Genomic DNA, 24,608 nt, shown 5'->3' on the forward strand with positions numbered 1-24,608 from the left:
ACATTTCCACACTGTTGGCACCAATGCCACCCCGAATGCGTAGTGGAAACATTGCCGCCTTGTAATCAAGGTACCCCGGGTTTGATACCCTGTGGAGGTACATAGTGGTTAGCAGGCCCGTAGCCAGGCTCATCCGTTATCAACAGAGGCGTCACCAGAAATATTTGTAGAGGGGGAAGGCCATTGATAAAACTTGATTAGTAGATATAATAATTATTAACACGGTTATAATTGTCATTTTACAATAACAACTATTATAAGTTATTAAAAATATACCAATTTTAATCGAAATTTATTGTCAATTATATAAAAAGAGGGGCTTTGCTACTCGAGTGACATTATTTTTCTTACACTTTGTACAGTTAGTGTACTGAAATTCATAGTTATCGTATTTTGTTATTACCTTTTACATATTCTGTTCAAAAAAGACTAAAAGTTAGGGGCAAATTTTACTCATAATGTTTATATTGTGTGACCTCTCACAAAGAAAACTATAAATTTTGGCAGCTGTTGATCCATTTATTTTTGGATTAAATTGTAGAATATTAAAATATATGCTGGTTGCTATATTATACACTAAACTTTCTTGCGATCTAATGTTTAATCTTGCTAAGGAAGTAAAATTAATTACCACTATAAGCTACTTAAATTAGATATTTTGTATGATTTTGGTTGGGCTTCAGCCCCCTTAGCCCTCCTTTGGCTACGTGCCTGGTGGTTAAGATCTTACTTCAAACTGAACGTCCAGTCTCCATTAGCCTAGCTATACATAAAGTGAACTTAAAACTCAAACTATTGTCACGACCGGGTTACTGAACGCCTCTTTTCTATCTCTTTTTGGGGTAAATCGTGGAGATGAAGATAAAGTATGATAGAGGTGAAATAGCTGACAAAATGATCGCAATAGAATACCCACCCCCGTGCCAGTAGTTGAGATCAGTGATGTGCCGTAGACTATAAGTTTACGTCTACATCCGTTGTCTACACGTAATCTAAGCGTAGATTACATTGGGTTGTAGTTTATATAGACTACGTAGACAATCTAAAGTGCATTAAAATTAATTTTCAAGGGTTTCATGAAATGAAAGTTACATTTTCAACTATATTGGTTCCTAACGAAATGACAAGAACCCTATTTACAACAAAATTTATCTTCTCTTCTACGAGTATTATCAACTATGGAAGAAGATAAATAGTATGCAAAAAGCAACAACAGATGGCAGTCATGAGCCAAGAGTGGTCTTTTCCCGATAAAACACTAGAATATTTCCTATATTAGGTTTCTTCCTACGTGAGAAATTGTTCGAATTTGGAAGAAAGAGTATGAAAAGTTCTCCTCACGCATCAGCAACTGATACGCAGTATAATTTTCATTTAATTCCACGGCGCCCTTTGCTAAGTTATCACCTTTCGCCATTTTGTTTACACAGATTACGTAATCTACGTGTACAAAATAGTCTACGTGTAGAATATAAACTATCGTTGTTTACGCGTAGACGCACATCACTTGTTCAGATACCGATTCAAGGCTGAGGCTGGGGTTGAGATATCTAGGCAGGCACGAGACGAGACTCAACCACATCTCGTCTCGTTTCGGTACCATCGCTAATTGTAACTCTCATAACTAGGGCTAGGATTTTGATGCAAATGCATCTTTTTTTTTGGTAAGGCAGAAATATTGCATAAGTAGATACAAATGTCTTTTACACGTAAGTTAATTAATTGGGATGCCTTTGTTAGGACATTTTTTTACATTTTTTGACCCTTTTTGGAGTAAAGGTCATTTTTCAAACTTTTTAAACCGTTTGTCATTTTTCGGCCTTTTAAAAGTCATTTTATGCATTTTCCTATATTTTGGTGAAAGAAGGGGCATTTTACATGCAAATGTAACCCTTTGAAGGAGAGAAGTTCCCGACTCTCTTATTACCTTCAGCGCAGTTCTGAATGACCGTGTTTGAACAAACAAAGAAATTCTGTGCAGTATTGTTGACACAAGCTGTTGATTTCAATGTAATTTCCCCCTCTATCTGTAAATGTATTGTCGCCAGACGGATTATTGTTAAAAATCAAGGGGTACAAAGTTTTGTGCTCTGTGTCGGACATTTTGTCAGGGAAGCAATTTGCACTCTATGGAATATTGAAAGCTATTGTTCATTTCAAGTACGCTCCTCTTGTGTCGGTGGAAGTCGAGAGGAATTTTTCAGTGTGCAAGGCTCTCTTGTCCGAAAACCGACAATCATTCACTTTTGAAAATTTTCATATGATTTTCGTTGTGTACTGCAACTCGGTACTTAAAGTGTAAAAGATGAAAAAGTGAACTTCCTTACTTGTACAGTACTATCATACGCAATTAACATGTGATAGATACTGTAACGTTAATTTGTAATTTGAATTTCTCTTGGTAGTATGTAAATTAGTTTTACACTTCTTTCAGAATTTTTAGGTCATTTTTCTAAGTTTATAGAGCATTTTCTTGCATGTATTAGGTCATCAAAATCCTAAACCTACTCATCACCATCAGATTGTGTGTTTTTTCAGTTCTCAACACTGCTTACAAATTAGCCTTTCAAATGAAGAACTTTAGATGTGGAATCCTATTTTTGTCAGTGGACATGCTACTGTGAAAATAAATATTTAAGGTGGTTAAAATATGTTTGATTTTCTAGTCGTAGCAGCATTCTTCTTTGTGCGTAATACTCATACGAAATCAATAGGTACGTATCCAAACTACATATAATTGTTGTCACACTTACATGAACAGGTAAGAGTTTACATAAAAATATGTGTATATATAGAGTAGCGGCGATTAGGGGGCAAGGGGGCGGTTGCCTCCCACTTTTGCCCGCACACTTTGCTAAATCTTATCTACAAAGGGAAATATGCTGTCTTTGCCCCCCCCCCCCAGTTTTGGCACCTTGCCCCTCCCCCTTAGGTTTTGGAACCCAATCGCCGCCACTATATATATATATCAGCACGTATTCATAAGCTTATGTCTAATTAAGATCAGTAAAATGTGTGTAGAAACAGCTGCTCTACCAATGAAATCGATGTCAAAAAATTATTTAAATGGATTATTTATTGAATACCAAAAAAGTCTTAGACCCATCTGATGAAAAGTAAGGTTCCTGATCTTTATTTTTATGCGTATTATTAATAGTAGTGGTACGCATAAATTTTCGCAGACACTGTGAACGCAAAGCCGTATAATCATAATTAAATCCTCACCTTTGTGTACGTTTTGCGGAAATGGGGGAGTCCGGACCCCCTTTGACTCCCTTCCCCTAAATTGGTCCTTGTAAATTATATTCATAATGGTTGATTCTTTCACAAGTGGAAAACAAATACATACGATAGTTTCAAAACGCAGAAGTACTCTTGTAAATGGGCTTTTTGGCACAGCTTCCTTAGCAAAACCACAGATACTCTCTGGTAAAACAAGGTCGGATATATTAAAAATGGTAAAATACTGTGTTCTATTAAAGCAACATTTCAGAGGCGAAGCGTCCGGTCATCGGGAGATGTGGCGATGACAAAGCAAAATAATAATAAAAAATGCTTTTTAAATATTTTAGAGAAGAAGTAAAAAATAAGTCGGAATACTCGCATATTTGAGCGAAATTAGTCACTGGACGCCATTAAACAGCTAGGAAAACCCCCAGAGATTGGCTAAGTTTAGCGCATCGAAAGGAAGTTCTAACTCCCCGTGCCCAGCCGTCCCGCTACGTTTCCTGTTGAGTGCAATGGTATCAGGCGGGCCAAGTCATCGCAGCAGGTCTGCGAATCCAAGGTCCTTCGACCGGTTTTTCCCCGCTTTTGAAGGTCTGGTCATAACAGGCCTTTTTTCAGACCCCTTGTTTACAAACACGGCAGGCTGTCAGTGACGTCATAAGTAAGCAAAAGCATAAATTTCCCCACGGTTAGTGCTAGAAAGAGCTTGGGGGGGGGGGGAAGCAGTTCTAAATCCATTATATTTCCTTCAGGGTATTTCTCCTTTTCATTTTTTCTTTCTTTTGATCCTGCGGTTCAAATATCGTTTTCTGAAAATAATGTTCTTACTTTACAAAACACGAAGTACTTCAATGTTGTTTTGTGTTTACTATGCTTACGAATGACAAGACTGATCAAGATTTTTGTTCTCGAGGTGACAGACATACTTACTTGGACAGAACCTTTTCCCTAACATATCTTACTTTAACACCAGGGATGGTCAACAACATCAGGATTCCGGAAAATTTAAAATATCGATTCGGAAATTTTACTACCCGGATTTCGGAGAGAGACGTTTAACAAGTTTTCCGTTTTTCGGGTAGAATTTAAGAAAGTTTAGTCTTCCTTATTTTACGATCATATACAACGTAGAAGACAATGAATTTGGCCATCTCTACTTAACACGTCTGTACGAACACTGTTATCATCATTATCAATTTAGAAATCCCCCCCCCCCTTCCAGGGTTGAAAGATTGACCCTCACGTTTGGCAAGTCTTGCGATGACTACGTAAAAATGTCACGCTTCGCCACTGCAACATTTGCCTCTTACCAATTAATTGACACACCACTGGACAAATTGCCAACAAGAATTAACCTTCTTCCCATTCCAGAGAGACTAAAGTGCCTCTCAATTGCTTTGTCCTTTCGTGATGAGGGCGTATTCGTGCTTTCTTCTGCTACTGGTTTTAAAATATAGCGCTTACTTCAGAAAGATTACATCATGCTAAGTGTTGCATATGGAAGAGTACACGATGCTCTGACGTTTATGTGGCGAATCTTCGCGTAGGCGACAGTGCCGTTACCAGGGGCGTCTCCATGTAGAAAGGTGAGGAACTTCGTACAGTTCATTTGTACTTATTTCGAGTTCTCTACTTTTTAGCAGTTTAATGCGTGTTATAAAATTGTGAGCGCACGGTACGTACAATTGACTAGAATAGCTACTGTCAAGAGTTGACTGCTTTCGCACGCAGCAACCGAAAGACGATGGCCACAGGTTTTCTGCCGGTCGCTGAGGAACAACGGCGGTCATCCTACAGACAGATGGATGAGGGGGGAGGGGGCAGTGAAGGGAGGGGCGGCGAGAACTGAGGAACCAGCAAGTTGTTCCTCAATCAGCGTTGCCAATCCCAGCAAAATGGTACTAAACCAAGCACAGTTTGATCTTTGTTGGCACTTAGCACCCTGCTTTTGACATAATAGTAAAATCTGCAAACGCCAGTCCCTGGGAGAGGAAAAATCGAATTCAATGGACTATGTTTTCAGGAAATAGAAATAATATTATGTCCAAATCTTATTTCTACTTCACCAGCGGACATGTTTCAAAGGAAATGGAGTATGCCGATCCAGCTGCAAGCTTTTTTACAACCAAGCCATGATCCATCTTCTATATTTTCTTCATCCTGCCCGATTTAGTTCGTCAGGAGATTTTGTGGTAGGAAATCGGTGGAAATTTGGAGGTAAAGAATTTTCTCAAATCTTTTAAAATTCTATGTTGAACTCACGTTGTTTGTTGCACAATTTTAAACAATTTTGGGGGGAAATTTATACAATTACATAACTGTTAAGAATAAGTAACCCAAGTTCAAAACTCTAGAAAATTAGATGCAGAATTACAATTATCCGAAAAAAAAAAGTAATTAATAATAAATCCTAGGACAATTTAGAAACATTTAGTATAATTTCGAAGTTTTAGCAGCATTTTTGTTATCGTGAATCCACTCGACGACAGGGAGGGAGAAGAAAATCGAAATTCTTGAAAAATCTGAAATATCGTTAATGTTATTTTCGTCGGTTTTTATAGGTCAACATGTAAATATTTCGTAGTTGAAAGTGAGGAGCAAGAGCCCCTTGCCCTACCTTGAGCATAGGCCTGCAGCTAACATTCTAAAATGCAAAGGATAGTACAAGCGTTAGGCTACGTGTGAATGTAATTGAACGCATTTTTCAAACCTTCCTCGGTTTACTATAATTTCTTCCTACTCCGAAAAAGTCTCGAGTCGCCACTGGCCTTTACATATATAGCGTGACGCGCGGGAAGATGATCTTGCGCGGGAACTCATTAACACGCATCATCTTGCCGCGCGGTTTTCTGAACTGAAACTGCTCGGGACTCGGGATCTTCTGTGGGCCTCACTTTTTGCACAGTTCCCGAGCTCCACCCCGCCCTGCGACTTGTGACGTCACAAAAAATTCAGTGTATTAATGCTAAGAACCCTCACAATCCAAGCTTACCTTTGTGTAAGTTATGCGGAAATGCGTGTCGAGGACCCTCCCTTCTAAATACGTTCTTGTAAATGATGTTCATAATGTATAGATCAGTGGTTCTCAACCTTTTTCAGTCCGGGACCCATAAGCATGGACACCGGCAGAATTTCTTCTAGGGGTGTGCACCAAGTTTATAATCATATTTTTGCTTACATCGAGTACTGTAAGAAGCTCTCTTTTATGCTTGCTTAAAAAAATTACACATACTTCATTCTAGAACATTAAATATGTAATTTAAAAGACTAATTTACTCTAACATCTAACTAAACACACATGCTGATTTTTTTTTTTTTTACTGGAACCGAACTCGTGTGACTGTTGGGGCTTCTTTTTCTGCATAAACTGGTAGTATACCAGCCAAGATGCAAAAAAAGCTTTAAAAAAAACTTTTACCCGCATGGATTGTTAATGACAGCCGTCCATGCTAAATCAATCAGTCATAGGTCTGGCAAAAGAACTAGGGTGTATGCCACCAAACATTTTGACCTTAAATTTTATTTGAAGGTCATATTCTGACCCTAAAAGGTCAAATTTCAAACTCGTTCAAATACAGTCTTGTATTATATGAAACGAAAGGTATAGACGAGACAAACTGCTTGGTGATATTTTTAGGTCAGAATATTCAGAATATTGATGTCAGGGGAAAGTTCACCTTGTCAGACTTGATTAATGCCGGGTGTCCTAGAAGTCTTTCCCTGATTGCAAACTTTATTCATATCCGCTATATGCAATGTAGAGATGTGAAAGTGGTGCCAAAATGTTGGAAAACTAACCAAGTTTTTTTGTTGCAGGTTTGAGTAACGTGGCTGTAGTGTAGCAGTGTCAGTGCCCAGAAAACCGGAAATGTTCACAAATCAGGAAAAATCTCAGTGTGTCACGAGACTCGGTCACCAATAACAGTGCAGAGGAAATTTGAAACAACTTATGGAAAGATGCCGCCCGATGTCGAGAGCATTAAGTCGTGGTATGACAAGTTCAAGACCACAGAATCTGTTGCTGACTTACCGAGAAGTGGCCGAACCATCATCCTCGGCGATTTCAAACAACGTAAAACATCAGCCAAAAAGTTATATTTATGATATCTTACACAAACCTTTATTTTTTCGTGCATACAAAGTGCAAATTGTACAGGCTTTGTTGCCTGATGATACCAGGGGACACACTGAGCTTTTTCCTGATTTGTGAACATTTCCGGTTTCCTGGGCACTGACACTACTACACTACAGCCACGTTACTGAAACCTGGAACAAAAAACTTGGTTAGTTTTCCAACATTTTGGCACCACTTTCACATCTCTACCTTACATATAGCGGATATGAATAAAGTTTGTAATCAGGGGAAGACTTCTGGGACACCCGGTATTTCATGCAGGTTGTTTTTTAAAGACTAGTCTGAGAAAAATACATCTATTTTTATGTTATGTTTATTTATAATGCCAAGAATTAATATACTAATGAATCGTTTGAAATAATAAAGATATATTATATTATTGGAATATATATTTTACAAAAAAAAACAACTTTTGTCCACGTAATCTGTACTTGACTCAAATAATGTTCAATGCGATGGATTACAACAGTGTATAGAATCGCAGCCATAGGCATTTATGCATTTCATATTGATTTTGAAGCAGGCGATCTTGCAGTCTTGCACTTTTGCACTTCGTTTTGCAAAAGCAGGTCACAATTTCGAGGTAGTACACTGGTACAGGAGGTAGCTTTGGCCACTGAGGTTTGAGACAACCTAATTCCCTTTTCCAAGCATCTGGGGGCAAAGTCACAATATATTTACAGGACTCCAGTGTATACAAATTTAACGTAATTACCTTTGCCCCACAAGAGCTACTTCTGACATCAATATTCTGAGCTAAAATATCACCTAACAGTTGTCTCTTCTATACCTTTCGTTTGATATATTACACGACTATATTTGACGAGTTTGAAATTGGACTTTTTAGGGTCAGAATGATCTTGAAATGACCTTTAAGGTCAAAATATTTGGTGGCATCCACGTTAGTTTTTCTGTCAGACCTATGACTGATGGATTAGCATAGATGTCTGTCATTAACATTCCATGCAAGTAGAAGAGTCACAATTCTGCTCTTTGACTGGTCTACTATGAAGTGTTGTGTTCAATGGTGGTTAACTTAAGTTTTAAATCTAAGTGAACGTCAAGTCTGTTTCTGTACTTGGTTTTCACTGAATCAGAGATGAAAATCCCTCTTCACACAAATTGAGGTGGAGAACGATATGAGAAACTTTAATGCCTCATCCGAAAGTTCAGGATCCTTACCTCTTAAGAACCCCTTGGTGCAACCGGAACGAAAACAACAGATATCCGACTCCCTTGAGTTAAGCAACAGAGAGATGCCGGTAAAAAGCTATGGTAGAGCTGCAATAACAGAAATGTAGAGTTTGGACTACGTGCAACAGGGATTGAATTTAAATTGTTATAACAATATACCTTAGTACCCTAATTTAAATATAATAGGTTTTTAAGTAGTGGGTCGCGCCACATAGGTTGAGAAACGATGGTCTAGATGCTTGATTCTTGCACAAGTTTAGAACAAATACACATGATAGTTTCAAAACGCGGAACTCCTTAAATGGACTTTTGGGCACAAATTTGGAGGCGAGAAGCAACGCTTGATCACTCACCGCCACAGGAAAGCAATTCCTGTTATCGCAGTCGAACTGAAATCTGAACGTAAGGTCATCTTGCTAGATGATTGCCAGCTTAGGTTCCAAGTCGCTTCACCCTTCCGGCTCTAACTCGAGAAAGACCCAACCAGCTCAGGCTGCAAGTTGCAAAACTTCAGTAGAACCTCTCGCTGCCCGGTATAATTGACTCAAGGGGCCGTACCGAGTCGCGGTCCGGCGTTTAAGAAACACTGGTGTAGAACAGGGGTTTTCAACTGGCGGCCCGCGGGCCGCATGCGGCCCCCGTTGCCTTTTTCTGCGGCCCGCGAAGCCAGTTTGCAAAATACGTTAATTTTATTTATTTTTATTAAAATACGTTATATTTTTACTGAAGGAACGGAAGCTCTGTGAATAAAGACCATATCACAGGTAGAATTGATTTTGCAGTCAATAATGATCATCAGAAGAATCTAAAGTGACATAACTTTCTCTTCACCCCATTCATTCCACCCCTGTTTTACTACGTACGAAGTACGAAGAGGTTTCCAGTGTTCCAACTCGGATTGTACTGTGACTGATTGTTAAAGTTTGTGCAAATATCGAAATGAGCAATATCTCCAAAAAACGTAATATTGAAAATGAAAATAGCTTCTCTCGAACCTGAATTGCGTGATTTGCAAGGCGATGTGTACCTTCAAACTAGGCAAGAAAAGTGGCCAGAGTGTTTCAAATACCTTATAAAGGAACGCTTTTCAAACCTTCGTAGTTTTGGGCAAAGAATGACATCAATGTTCGGCAGCACATACACGTGTGAAAGTGTTTTTCTTCAATGAAGTTTATCAAGAACCGTTACAGAAGCAGACTGGCAGATTCTTCACTCCTTCACCTTCTGAGACTTTCAAATACAGAAATTCAAATACAACTTTAATAAAGAAGCAGATGGGGCTCAATTTTCACATTGAACACTTACTATGAAGTATTCTTATTTGTATGGTGTGTCTTTAATTTCTTTCAATTCATCAATAAGTAGGTATTGGGTTTTTGAGAAATAAATTGTAATTATACAATTTTGATTTGTGATTCCATTGTTTTATTGCCTTATTTTAGAAATTTAGGTCAAGCGAAAGTACTACATTTTCAGTTCAGTACTTACAATTTTTGTAATTTTTAATCCTCCCCCCCCCCAAAAAAAAATGCGGCCCGCCTATCAACTGCTGGATATAATATTGGCCCTCGGACCTTTTGAAGTTGGAAACCACTGGTGTAGAACAATAAACCAAACTACGACACATCACCGGTTGTACATATGTTACTTTGTGTTGCTTTTAAAGTGGCTAATCGCGACGATGAGGATGATTGATGATTATACCGGGTGATCCGTTTGAGATGTCAGAAAAGTAAACCTTGATACACAAGAGGTTAATGTAAGTTTCTCCGAGGAGCTTGTTGTAATATAAGAAGAGCAGAAAGGATGTAAGTTTCGAATGAGTGGAGGTTTACAAACTTCAGCCACATGGCGGCGCTAATGTGTATGGTATGCGAAAGTTTCGAGTATTCCATGCATGCTACTACCGCCACGCAGCTGAAGTCAGTAAATCTCCACTGATTCGAAACTTACATCCTTTGTGTTTATATTACAACAAACTGCTCACAGATACGTACATTAACCTCTTGCATATAAAGGTTTACTTTTCTGACATCTCAAACGGATCACCCGGTATATTATTTTTATTATTGTTATTAATTATGTGTACGTCTAAAACGGTTAGTAACACCGACGATGTAAAGCGAAAACTGATTAAAATTAACAAATTTAAGAATAAAGGTGGGAAACTTTGCCCATCTCTTAGGGAACTCAAAAATCTTGTGAGCTTAGTACGATTTAATACACACATGCCCAAGTTTACCGAAAATATCTCTAAACGATTTGTTACGTAAAGTCATTGCGATAAAGAACCTAAATATATTTTTTTTTCTTCAATGAAAACTAGTTTGTACCTTTGTATTTGTTTGTTTCGATCTTTTTCATACAGCATTGACATTTTCTTCCAAAGATGAATTAACAAGACTTGTAAACTTCATAGAAATAAATTTATCCAGATAGGTTTTGAGTGTTATATATATTTTGTACAGCGTGTTTGAGCCTATTATTGTCGATCCACATTGTCACGTGCAAGTTTCGATGACACAATGAAAGTTGCAAGTAAGAAGTTTCCCGAGAGCGACGACAGATGGCAGCACGCCATATAAAGATGATCAGAGCTCATTGTAAAAACTTGGAGCGGAGAAGAGGGATTATTTATATTATAGTAAATTGAGAAATATATAAAGGAAGAGTTCAAATACTATAATAGAAGTAAATAGAATGATGTATATAGTAATTTAAAAGAATTAAGAACATGCTCATATGTGAAACGTTTAGGAAAGTTATTAGGCGAGCAAATGAATTCAGAAATGTATCTCATCTCAATTTCTTTTTGATTCTCTGACGAGGAGAACATCGTCAGATTTTGCATTTGTCCGTTCCCCGGTGGCGCTGTGGTCAATTAGACGCCCCGAAGCACTTTACGGTTGCGCTTCTTTTTTAGTCGCACTGGGCCATTGGCAGCGCTTGTTATTAGCGATCCTGGTTATTCCCCTTTGGTCGTTACATAGGAGGTGGCGCTAGTGTCAGTTTAGTCGACCCTACTCCTTTATATAAGTATAGCTTGTATCGTTTGCCAAAGAAACGGGGAAAGGGAAAGAAAACATATATAGGGCATAAAGAAAAGGAAGCGAGACGACGGAACTAGATTTCTTATATATAGAAGAAATAATAAAATAAGTCTTTTCCATAATCAAAAGAAGAAGAAGCCTATTCGATAATCAAAAGGAAAAGAAGAAGAAGCTTTTTCCATAATCAAAGAAGAAAAGAAGAAGAAGCCTTTTCCATAATCAAAGAAGAAAAGAAGAAGAAGCCTTTTCCATAATTAAAGAAGAAGAAGCTTATTTCCATAATCAAAAGAAGAAGAAGCCTTTTCCATAATCAAAGAAGAAGAAGCCTATTCTTTAATCAAGAGAGAGAAGAAGAAGAAGCCTTTCCATAATTACGAAGAGAAAGAAGAAGATTTCCTTTCAAGAAGAATGTAACTGATGTAAATTTTCGATATATTTCAATGTCGCTATATATTTTTCTCTGTATTTTGTATAGTTCTCAGAATATAGATCCGCATTTAACTATATCCTCTTGGCTATAAAACGCTTTCTTATTTGGAATTCTCAAACAAAGAACCTATCTCCTGAGATTAAGATATCTGTAGCCGTGGTAAATAACATTTAAGTACGTACCCACAAGGGCGTAGCATTAGTGACGCTCCTAACGTGGGGCATACATAAGTTGGTAGCAACATTGTGTTCATAATTAAGTAAATAATGTTATTGAATATTTAACAACTAATGCTTTATTCCTTTAGGACGTAAAACTATCCTCGTTCCGAAACACAGGACAGTCAGTGTACCCGCCTTGTCAACAATTGAGATACACTGTAAGAAGAAACAGGATTTGAAATTTCCCGAGGATCCATATTGGTATCACAACAATGACTCAATCCACAATGGCGACGATAGAAGAGAGGTATTCCTTGTGCCGAAAGGACCAGACACTGTTACAACTAAGCTTATCATCCACAACGCCACGGTCGGAGATTCCGGGAACTACACGTGCCAAGCGCGTGGTGAACCATGGATAACACTTCAAGTCACAGATGGTAAGGACTTGATTAATAACTAGACCTAGGATTTAAGGTTTTTAAACTATTTTCTCCTTTACAGGTATGTAAGAAATAATAAGTTAAGTCAACGTTTGATTAAAAAATGCAACAACTGATGAAGTTTTATATTGCCTAAAAAAACTATTTCGCTTGTTAGAACCTATTTTAGGTTTTTGCGCCTAAAACAAACTTTTTTTTAGGTTTTTATATGTTTTTAAAGGTTTTACAGAATTTTTATGTCACACAGAGACATTTGCTTTGTTCGTCACGAAAAAATTCAATGACGAACGTGTTTGAAACGTACTCTCTGTCGATTTCCCTTCCTCCAAGTCCTTGGTGATTTTTCAAAGCTCTGAACAGTGCAAAATGTCTGGTGCCACTGTTACCTGTGCAATCCAAAGTGGTCTGATCTGTGTGGTCTTGCTCACTTCGGTGCTTTGTGGCAAACTAACATTTCAGCATTGAAATTTGCACCACTGACTATGTTCTTTTTAAAGATTATTTTCAGCATATAAGATGATCCTCATAGACAAAATTGCGGAGTTTGGCTGTGGATAACATGAAAGAAAGATTGTTGCCTAACTATACGGCGAGTAGTGGATTTTAGTAACAAATTTCAAATGGTAAGTTCTGCCATTGCCGTAGGGTTAGGCAACACACATTACGTTATGCAAGGTAGTGCGTATTTCAGGATATAGGTGTCCAATTTTCATTGCCGGTGACTATACCTAATCAGCATCTTTCAAAAATTTTGAACTATTTTAAGTTTTTTTTAACCTACTTCAGGATTTTTCGGGCCTAACAATATTTTTAGGACCTTCTTTAAGGTTTTTCGAACCTTTTTAGAGGCCATTTTAGGAACCTAAATGCACACTTTTTAGAATCTAAAAATCCGAGGTCTATTAATAACAATTGTATGCTTCAAAATGTAATACAACGGAGTACATTTTACTCAGTTCTCTAAATGGAGGGAACGAGTTAATTCAATTTGAATAAAGCTCCTCTCCCCTCTCCCTTTCCATGTTGAAGCGTACAAGACATTTCCACTTCGAGCACTGCTTTTACTATTGTAAAGCGGTTGTATAATGACAGTAGTTTGTAGTTGTATTTGTGTTATTGATCGTCCTTTTTAGCCCTTTTGGATAATCACGACGGTGAAAATGAATTTGAAACTATATACTTGTAGATCATTCACTTACGATGTATAGTTCAGGAAATATAGCCGTACGAAATTGAGTCCATCTTTTTGGGTCGGGACTGGTGAGTTAAGCCCCTATCACACACAAGTGGATTTCTAGAAGGAATGCCCTATAGTGGAACCACAAGGAAAGAAACCTCCGCAGAACCTCACCGCGCTGGCGGGTGGGGTAAAGAGCAGGGGGAAGGAGCCTTCAACGCGACTCACGTCAGTGTTACCAGACCTATTGATTTCTCGGGAGAATTCCTTAATAAACTATTGCTATGGAACCTCCAACGACCCGCTCAAAAACACGTTTCCTGCTTATCTTACTTGAACATGGAGTGGAGAGGTAGAGTGGGACCCCACTCTGCCATGAAAAGTGCTGTTTGAACTGTGAAATTATACCAAACGATACTCAATTGTGCTAGGACATTATCTTATTACTATTACTACATTACTATTTTTAGATGGTTGTATTTTATCCCACCCGAAAATCTATTTCTATTTTAGTTATTTTACGTCGCTTTTGTGTCTCTACGGGTAAGTACGAGTATGGATGAATGAAAAACTGATGAAATGGATGAAATGACACAAACACAGTGAAACGTCCTTGCCATACTAGGTAGGAACACTGACTTCGTAGCGTGGGCAAATTATTTTATACATGTATATATATATATATATATATATATATGTGTGTGTGTGTGTGTGTGTGGGGGGGGGTGTTTGTGTGTGTGTGTGTGTGTGTGTGTGTGTGTGTGGGTGGGTGGGTGGGTGGGTGGGTGTTGTGTGTGTGTGTGTGTATTTCTAGCAGATGGGGAAGTTAGGTGGCACCCTAGCATAAGCGTTGTTATCTTCAATTATTGAGGAAGACATGCTGTCTAATTCACCAAATATATTTCACATACGTAATGCATTTTTTCATTATGATGCAGGACGCGTGCCCACCCCTAATGATAGCTGTACACTGAACACCAGCGGAAGGCAAATTAATTTGTTATTGTTAGCATTCGACTTCAAAGATTGTGGAAAATGAATGTTGACATAAAAGTACCTATTATTTCAGACGTATGAGTTGATTTCAGTCACAGTAATTTTTACATCCATTATTAAAATAGGGTTGTAGGAACGTGATAATTTCAAACTCAAATGGCGTTTTCTGAGAGGACAACGTTATTACGGGTTAATATGCCTTGTTTACCTGCCTGATAAAAATACATTGTTTCCCCCTCGCTATAAAAATATGTGGCGTCCCCTTGCCCCCCAGTGCGCACGATTATGCCGCCCCCGACAACATTGTTCATCCGCTACTAATAGATCATCGGATTTTGTAACAGATCTTCTGGTTTCCCAAGGAACAACCTCCCGATTTTTTTAAGTCTGACCTGGCAACACTACCCCGAGCACCGATAACGGCAGGGAAGATGCGCGAACGCTTTTGACGGAAGGTTTTTTTTCCTTGTGGTCGAGCTATAGTTGGCGCTGAACTGCTTGACTGGTTTGGAGGAATAAGACATGTTCTAATTGCTACTTGCTTTCCTCGACTGGATTCTGTGGAACAGCCAATCAGAGCAAAGTTTCGCCATGTGAAGATAATCTGTGAGTGTGCAAAGGAGCGCTTTTCTCTGTGGTTTCCGAGTGTTACTCCAGCAATGTATAACGTATGCAGCATGAAAGGCGCGTTGAGTTACACCATCTATGCCGAGTGCACGGTGTTTACATTTGAAGCAACTAAAATATTCTTCCATACGTGTACAGTAAACGTTATAAAGTATGTATTTAAGCAGCGCCATTGTTTTGTACCTAATAAAGTTTTACACGAAACGTTATTCCTCTCGGTTGAATAGTTATCGGCTTTTAAAAATGTGAAGTGATACATTGTTTACATCTCACGCGGCCGCCATTACAACTTCCCCGTATGGAAATAAAAGTCTATCGACAAGTACGCTGATAAGTATCGTGTGAGGCGAAAACTAGCAAATTGGTAGCAAGTCCAGCGCCAACTAGGGCATACCTACTGGAAATCCAGTTCCGTGTGATGCGGGCGTTTTTGTCACTTATAGCTAGGGAGGTGAAGTTTTCGTTTTATTTTTCCCTAAATTTCGATGTTATTTTTTACTGCAATTCGGTGTTATTTTTCGCTGTTTATGGCAAAATTCGGTGTTATTAATTTAATATCGGTGTTATTTTTACATGCATTTTTACTGTTCCTTCTATGTTTAAGATTTTCACATTGTTCTAGTTCTGGAAAATTGAGACAAATTTTAGTTCTAATAACAAAGAAATTATGGCTCACCTTTGTGAGAAATGACCAAATGTCTTCCATTTGGAAAACTATTTCATCACATCAGCCACTAAATATGAAATGTTTATTGAATAATAGCACCCAAATCTTTGAACACAATCATACACATCACATTTCCCTAAAAATGCCAAAAAATCCCTCTGCGACTTGAAAATAGCATTTTGTGTACAGTCAGAGAAAAAATTACCTGGGCCACGGGACGTAGAATTTCGTAACGTCTTAAAACCTGTTGTTTATGCAACCCAAATAACAAAATATTCGCTTAAGTTTGCCTGGTGATTCTGAGTTCTCGGGAAGGATTGAGCTTTGATAGCATGAGTCACATGACTCGTGCCCCAGCCACAACAAACAGCTGGGTGCTACGAGGCCTCCAGAAGAAAATTTCAGGAACTGGTTTCTTGACAAGAGCTACTCGTAAGGAAATACTAATCTTTCGAGTGATATTTGAGTCATTGTGAAGAAGGGTCGCTGAAAGATGGTTCTCATCACAGACCACATGCCACACGTTAATTGTTTAAGTCCAGTTCATGCACTGGACCTACAGATTAAAATGGGATCCCAACCAAATGCCTCTCTATTTGGTATTGAATTCGGAAGCCTTTCATTACATGGCGAAGACGTTACCACTACGACATCAGAGAGGCAATGGAACCCCTTGAGAAAGAGATAAGCGAAAATTGCTACGTGACAAACCATGTTTGCCCGTAAATTTTAAAAATAAGACAATATTTTGTACTGACAGTTTCGAACCGTGGGAGACGCATATATTTTTTGGTACCATCGTCCATTTCACGAGTTTATAATTCTTCCTCACCGACACGATTAACGCGAGTGGTAGAAGAAAATGGAAGTAAAATAACTGAAACAGAAATAAAGGGAAAAAGCGAAATAAATTTTATTCATAATATTCTGCAGTCACTTGAGTTGTATTCACGGGATGCTATCTTTAAAGAAAGCCGTGGTCTTTTCCTTGTCTTTTTCGCTTCCTTTGTGCTCTTGCTTCCCCCTGTCACGATTGGTCTAAAACTAATTAATGCGACGTTAATTAAACAATCCAAACAACGAAACAATGCACAATCAACTGCACAAAACAACATTCCAAATTATTTCGAATCGGAAAACAATTGAGATGCTGTAAAATGACTTAAGATGCAGTAATAAAGTGGGAATTTGGTACCGTATAGAATTAAATCGGTGGAGATGTTCGATTTGATTGGATGTTTGTTACTTAGATTTGCTATTCTTTCACTTTTGGCAAATAGCGACGATGAAGATGAGTGATGCTATGATGAAATTGATGAAGGGACACTTAACAAGGACACCCACGCCCAAGATTGGGAACAATCAATGGAATGAATAGGCATATTATATGATTAATAAATTCATATCATAATACCACGTCATATTATTCGGCACGAAGTAACATCAGAGACATTCAATCTTGCATTTTTGCCTTTCAACTAATTCTTTGAATTCAGGTTAATCACAACAATAAGATAAATTATGAAGCAAATGATAGTGAATGCGGGATATTGACAGTTATTACGAATTACCTGACAGAAACAACATTAAGCAAGCTCGGTGGTCAAGCTCATTAAGTGATTGACATTCGATATCGTTGCCAAAGTTCCCGGGTTTGAGTACCGTCCTTGTCGGGGGTGTTTGACTATTTCGTCATCAATTTCATGTAATGGTCACTCGTCCTTATCGTCGCGATCATCGAACAGGGAATAAAAATTATAAAAATAAATACGATGGAAGAGTACTTCTTTCATCTAACACGAAATCTCCTACAAAACCGGAATATATAAAATACATGTATATTCATTCACATACATTTTCGATTTCTATATTTAACTAATCGAGACCGAGAACGGGAGAGCAATTTTCAATTCGACAAACCGAGAGACGGAGACACTGTCAAGTCTCGTTTCTTCTTGGCACCTCCGTAATCGAGTTGTTCTGTTTGTCATTGGCTTTGTATTTGCAATTATTGTAATTATTCTTCTTCTGCAGGTAAACCATAACGATGAATTATGATGAAATGAAGCAGATAAAAGGGCAAAAACAAGAAAGTCATGTCTGTTCGGGACTCCAACCCAGAACCTTATGTAACGAGATTTGAAATTCTGGAGAAGGCGTCCGTGTTTCGCTTGGTTTTCTCTTTCCTCTACTTCTCTTATATTATCATACATGTATAATAAAAATGGATCTGATACGATATGTTGCGATTCATAATTGTGCTGGTTAGATGCTACAGATGTGAACTCCAACCTGCAATATATTATTCCCTTTTTTCTCGTATGTGGTTGAACATGAAATTTTCTTACACTGTGACAATTTCTTTCTTAGTTTTGGTTTGGTGCACAGATATGCTAATCTGGACTGGACCTTCAGTTTAAAGTGGGAAACTAACCACTATGTGCATCCACCGTGTATCAAACCCGGGATCCACTGATTACAAGGCGACGACGTTATCACTACGCCATCGAGGAGGCCCCATGACAAAATGTTATTCACTCGATCTCTACCATAATTTATTTCAGCATTTACATTTTCGTTTTCTTCTTCTTTTTTCCTTTTGTTAACTACTCTAATACAACTCTTTTTGCGTCTTCGAATTTCTTCTTGTTTCATGAAAAAATAATACATGCAGGCTGTATAATAATCCCCCGTTCAAATAGATAAAACGTTCACTCTCGAGAACTAATTTACATGTTTATCACTAACGTAACCATTAGGAAACTATTGAAATGTTAACTGATATAACTGCAGATGAAACAATACTTACAGCCACTAACGAAATATCTATTCTTGTGTAGCCTCACAGACAACAAGTATCTGTTGAGTCATTCGCTCTTGCTGACTACGGGCGAAGGTCACTGAACTAAAAGGTGGTGGCAAGCAAGCAGGCGTCTGCTCTACCAAAGACGAGGGCACGTGTTCCTGTTATCAATGGCGTAGGAAATAAGGAGGAACATAGCTTTCAGACGTATGTTTTGGTACCGTCATTGCATGTAGAACACTTTATCGTCGTGGCCTTGAAGTTCCCTCAGGGCACTCCTACGTAAAGCTTCTCAGCTAGAAAGATATCTTCCCCATTGAGTGGAGGAAGAGTGGGTGCGTATAGAGGTCCTTCAACTTTCGTATTCTTGTTCACTTCAGAACGCGTGCTGTATCGTCGACTTAATCCAATCTATCCGTTGTAGGTTTTAGGTTCTGCTTCTATTCGGTTATTTCACATTGTCTTCCTGCTTATGTCATTCGCGACGAAGGTTCTGGATTTGATAATTTGGACAATAACGGGATTGCGTTGGTTGCTTGATTTGGTGTCTTAAATCCACTTTATGTCCTGTTAGGCTAATCGTGAATGGACCTACAGTTTAAAGGGGGATCCGAACCACTATGTTCCTCCAACGAGTATCGAATCAGGGATCCCTTAATTACAAGGCGCCCACGATCCCACTGCGCCATCGGGGATTGTGTTCGGAACGAATGAATCAAATTTGAGTGATATGATATGCAACCATTGTAAGACTATTGAAAGAAAAGCTATGGGATCCTGCCAGTTTTTCTACTGCAGATAGGAAACCATAAACATGGAAGAGAAGCTTATATTCTATGAAACCTGACGCTATGTGCTCGAATACTGGCTAAATATAATCTATAGAGGCATAGCAACGTTAAACAACCTATTATATGATACATATAGGTTTAAAAAGGTAGAAATACAAAGATTGTGTGCGCCTCACTGATGGCGTAGTGGTAAGGCCTTGTAATCAAGGGGTCTCGGGTACGATACCAGGTGATAGCACATAGTGGTTCGGATCCCACTTTAAACTGTATGAAGTTCAGATTAGTCTATCTGTTCCGGTGACTCAGTCGGTAACGCGTCTGACTACCATGCTATAGGCCCCGGGTTCGATCCCCGGCCGGTTCAAGCCCGGGAACTTTTCTAACTTTGGAAGCAGCCCCGGTGCCCACCCAGCGTCGAATGACATGGGTACCTGGGGGAAACCCTGGGGGTAAAGGCGGTCAGGGGCGTGATGCTGATCACATCACCCCCACTCACGAACGAATCAAGAAAGTGTGGGGGCCGTTACCCCCACACCCCCTATACGCCTTCATGGCGTAGCGCTAAGCACAGGTGAGCACTTTACTTTTTTTTTTTGCATAAAGTGGACTTACAACAAAATTTAAACTTGCGATAAAGATTATGATAAGGTATTAAAGAATTGGGTCTAACACATTTTTTATTGTTTACCAATGACATTGTTAACTAATATTCTTAATTTCAGTTTCAAGATGAAATCGGCTACGAAATAAAAGGAGTGGGTTCATATTTCTGTTACGAAATTCCACTTTTGTAGTAGACCTTTGCCACACTAAGATGTGACATAATAAACAATTCTGAGACACTTTCAAAGTATTAAATTGCTATCTACGTATTTGGGAACAATCTTTCAATATAATACTTTTTTGGACGCGTCAAATCATAGTATTTAATTCCTGTTTTAGCAGCTTTAAGAAACCTGATTTTTTGGGGGGGGGTTACAAATGCCCTTTCTGCTCCCGTCAAGTTACGCCTATGACAAACAGGAATTCAAAGTAAAAGACTGTCCCGACTAAATCCGGAGACACGTCTGATAGATTTACAATTGAAAAAATCATAATTAAGCGTGTAGTTGAAAACAACCTATTTTCATATATTGCATGCAGCTCTACTTTTTCTGCAATGTGGATCAAGAACTGGGGGCGTGGAGAAGCACAACACTCCACGTAACCAATAGTCACGTGACCCTCTTTGCTTTCCTGTCATGTTGGCCTTCGCGTGGAACACATTTCTCGGTGTTAAGACAGGCAAAATCACCCGATCATCGAAGGGTGCAATATGTGTTGCCTACCCTCCTGCATTACTTGCTCCTATTAAATTCTTATGGGGAAGAACTTTTTTCCATGACTGTACACACACATACATGCTGGAACACTACAGGTGTTCCTCTCTGATTTTTTTTTTTTTTGTTCCTACGAAATTTCCCTTCTGGGAAGATCTCTTTTGAATCGAACTATTACCAGCTAGACTACGAATGACAGAAATGGCGCTTCCGGTAGTTCTTTTTGAACAGAAGAAGTGTGATCTCCATTTTATGTTGCAGATTTCGTGACGTTTTTCGCGTTAAAGTGAGAAATTCGGTGATATTCTTAAACATGGCAGAATTCGCGTAATTTCGATTCCCAAACACCCGAAAACTTGCTCCTTTACCTACCCAAATACATTTTGTACACTTTATTTTGCTTTCCTCGACTATTCGGTGTTATCGTTAAAACGAAAACTTCATGTCCCTACTTATAGCACAACCGAGTTCTGTCACGTGCCAGTTCCGACGACACAATGAAAAAGGCAAGGAATAAAAGGTTTCCCGAATGCGACGATAGATGGCAGCACGCCATATAAAGAAGAGCAGAGTTCATTGTAGAAACTAGGAGCGGAGAAGAGCGATTATATATATAGTAAATGCAAAATACATAAAGGAAGAGTATAAAAATTATAGAAGGAATAAATAAAATGTTGTAAATAGCCAATTATGATAATTAAGAATATGCTCGTATATGAAACAATTAGGAAAGTTAATAAGTGAGCAAATGAATTCAGAAATGTATCTCCTTTCTGATCCTAGTGATCAAAATTTGATTCAATACATCTGACGAGGAGAACATCGTCAGCTTTTGTGTTTGTCCGTCCCTCGGTGGCGCTGTGTTCAATTAGACGCCCCGAAGCACTTACGGTTGCGCTTCTTATTAGACGCACTGGACCATAGGCAGCGCTTGCTGTTAGCGATCCTGGGCTATTCCCCTTTTGGTCGTTACATAGGACGTGGTGCTACTGTCAATTTAGTCGCCCCTAATCTTTCTATAAGTATAGCTTGTGTCGTTTGTATAATCCCAAAGAAGCGGGGAAAATGAGCGTATATATGTAATAAATAAGATTACGCTTTAAAAGGAAAGACAATAAATTAGAAGAAAGAAAAGAAGAATAAGCCTTTTCCAAAAATAGAAGAAAAAGAAGAAGAAGCCTTTTCCCAAATCAAAGATAGAAAATAAGAAGAAGCCCTTTCACTAATCAACGATAGAAAAGAAGAAGAAGCCTTTTCCCTAATCAAAGATAGAAAAGAAGAAGAAGCCTTTTCCCTAATCAAAGATAGAAAAGAAGAAGAAGCCTTTTACCAAAACAGAAGGAAGAAAAGAAGAAGAAGCCTTTTCCCTAATCAAAGATAGAAAAGAAGAAGAAGCCTTTTACCAAAATAGAAGGAAGAAAAGAAGAAGAAGCCTTTTCACTAATCAACGATAGAAAGGAAGAAGAAGCCTTTTCACTAATCAACGATAGAAAAGAAGAAGAAGCCTTTTCCCTAATCAAAGATAGAAAAGAAGAAGAAGTCTTTTACCAAAATAGAAGGCAAAGATAGAAAAGAAGAAGAAGTATTTTACCAAAATAGAAGCAAGAAAAGAAGAAGAAGCCTTTTCACTAATCAACGATAGAAAAGAAGAAGAAGCCTTTTCCCAAATCAAAGATAGGAAGGAAGAAGAAGCATTTTACCAAAATAGAAGGAAGAAAAGAAGAAGAAGCCTTTTCCCCAAAATTGTGAGAAGAAAAGAAGAAGATTTCCTTTCAAGTGTCCATATATTTATAAGAAGAATATAACCGACGTAAATTTGGAATCAGCATATATTTATATTTCAATGTATATACAAGCTTGTATTGTGTACAGTTTTCAGAATATAGATCCGCATTTAACTATATCCTCTTGGCTATAAAACGCTTTCTTATTTGGAATTCTCGAATAAAGAACCTATCCCCTGAGATTAAGATATTTCTATAGCCGTGGTAAATAACATTTAAGTACGTACCCTCAGGGTCGTAGCAGTTCACTACGTACAGAGTTGACTGTATTTCCAATTTTGGTGTTTTTTATCTTCGTATTTCACCTCAATGAATAAATAATACTTATTGTTTACTTCTTTTCATACAGTTCCAGAACACACACCCAGAGTAGCTCAAGTCAGAGCAAGACAGAGAGGTACCATCCGATTCTCCTACGACCCTGAAGACAACTCGTGCAAGCCACTGGTATTTCCAGGCTGCTATAGATGGAAGGGCACTTTCCGCACAATATTCGCCTGCAAGCGAAAGTGCGTCACTGCGAGAGCAGGTAAGAGAATGCATGATGAAATTGATGCATGGATACTCGCAAGCATCAATGCCCTGGCCGGTATTCGAACCCGGGACCCCTGGCGTCGTAGCGCAATGTGCTAACCACTCCGTCACGGGGACCGGCTATACAAGAATGGAACAAGGAATTGCTCTCAAAATTAATGCACCATCAATTCTAACGCGCGCATTAATTTTGGAGACGAAATTTGGCCCAAAAAAAGTACGCCACTAGATTCGAGTGAATACGGTAGCAATTTCATATCAAAACGTTTTTAAACGTGTATATTTAGACTTCGGATTTTTAGGTCCAAAAAAGTGTGCTTCCTAAAATAGCCTCTGAAAATCCCAAAATATGTTCTAAAATGTTTTAATTAGGCTCGAAAGATCCTGACGTGTGTAGCTTCGAAAAAAGAACTTAAAACGGTTCAAAATTCCTGAAAAATACTGATTAGGTATAATCGTTAAAAAGAACCGTAAGAAATCTTAATAGGTATATTAACAACCAATTATTAATTTTATAACCAAATTTTCATTTGCATACATCATTTTCAAATTTATTGTAATACTAGTGATGTTAGCAAAAGTTACTTTGTTGATATGAAGAATCAATTACGCGTGAATAATTTGCTGCAGAATACCGGTGACAACTCACCGGGAATTCTGGGTGAATTTTTCTTCATTACGTGAAAAATTCCACCTTTTATTAATCGAAATCGCATTGAATTTATACATAGCTATTTATTAATGCCCTGAGGCAAGTTTTTCGCATTTGTGACTTGTGTTTATAGATGTGCTGTATATCTTTTCCAAAATATATGCAAAAATTTTACACCTTAAGTTCACCGTATTTAATCCATTACATGAAGAAATGGAAGTGTTTAGGGCATTATCGAAGGGAGGGGGGATAAATATCCAACTCTTATATATTAGGCCTTAATTGACACGTGGGTTCTGAGTGGGATTCTGAATTAAACTTTGGGGAGGACAGTATCCAACTCTAGGTCTTAGTTTATGGCGAGTATTTTAGTTAGAGGCGGATTGAGAATTAAATTGAAGGGAGTATCCAATTGCTATTACTATTGTCGTAGACTGTTGCGGAAATTCTGGTGTGGAGACTGAGAATTAACTTTTTGGAGGAGGCAATATCTACTCTTCAATATTAGCAGTAAGTCTAAAATTGATATGGAAATTTTGGTGGTAGTATTGAGTATGAAATTTAAAGGGGAGATAGAAAGCTCTTGATAAAGTGTTAAATCTTAGATTGTCAAGGGA

At 38.3% G+C, this 24,608-nt stretch overlaps 1 protein-coding gene across 1 annotated transcript in view; it reads left to right on the forward strand.

Moving 5' to 3' along the window:
- The window catches only part of LOC146003521 (WAP, Kazal, immunoglobulin, Kunitz and NTR domain-containing protein 2-like), a 32,640-nt gene that overhangs the window by 690 nt on the left and 7,342 nt on the right, over positions 1-24,608 (forward strand). Inside the window, exons 2-3 of the mRNA XM_083141808.1 lie at positions 12,345-12,638; positions 23,155-23,334. Coding sequence (XP_082997934.1) covers positions 12,345-12,638; positions 23,155-23,334 — 474 coding nt within the window. The remainder of the gene's footprint in view (positions 1-12,344; positions 12,639-23,154; positions 23,335-24,608) is intronic.

This window comes from Lepisma saccharinum, chromosome 20, assembly GCF_977018435.1.
Source record: "Lepisma saccharinum chromosome 20, izLepSacc3.1, whole genome shotgun sequence".
NCBI classification, from domain to species: domain Eukaryota; kingdom Metazoa; phylum Arthropoda; class Insecta; order Zygentoma; family Lepismatidae; genus Lepisma; species Lepisma saccharinum.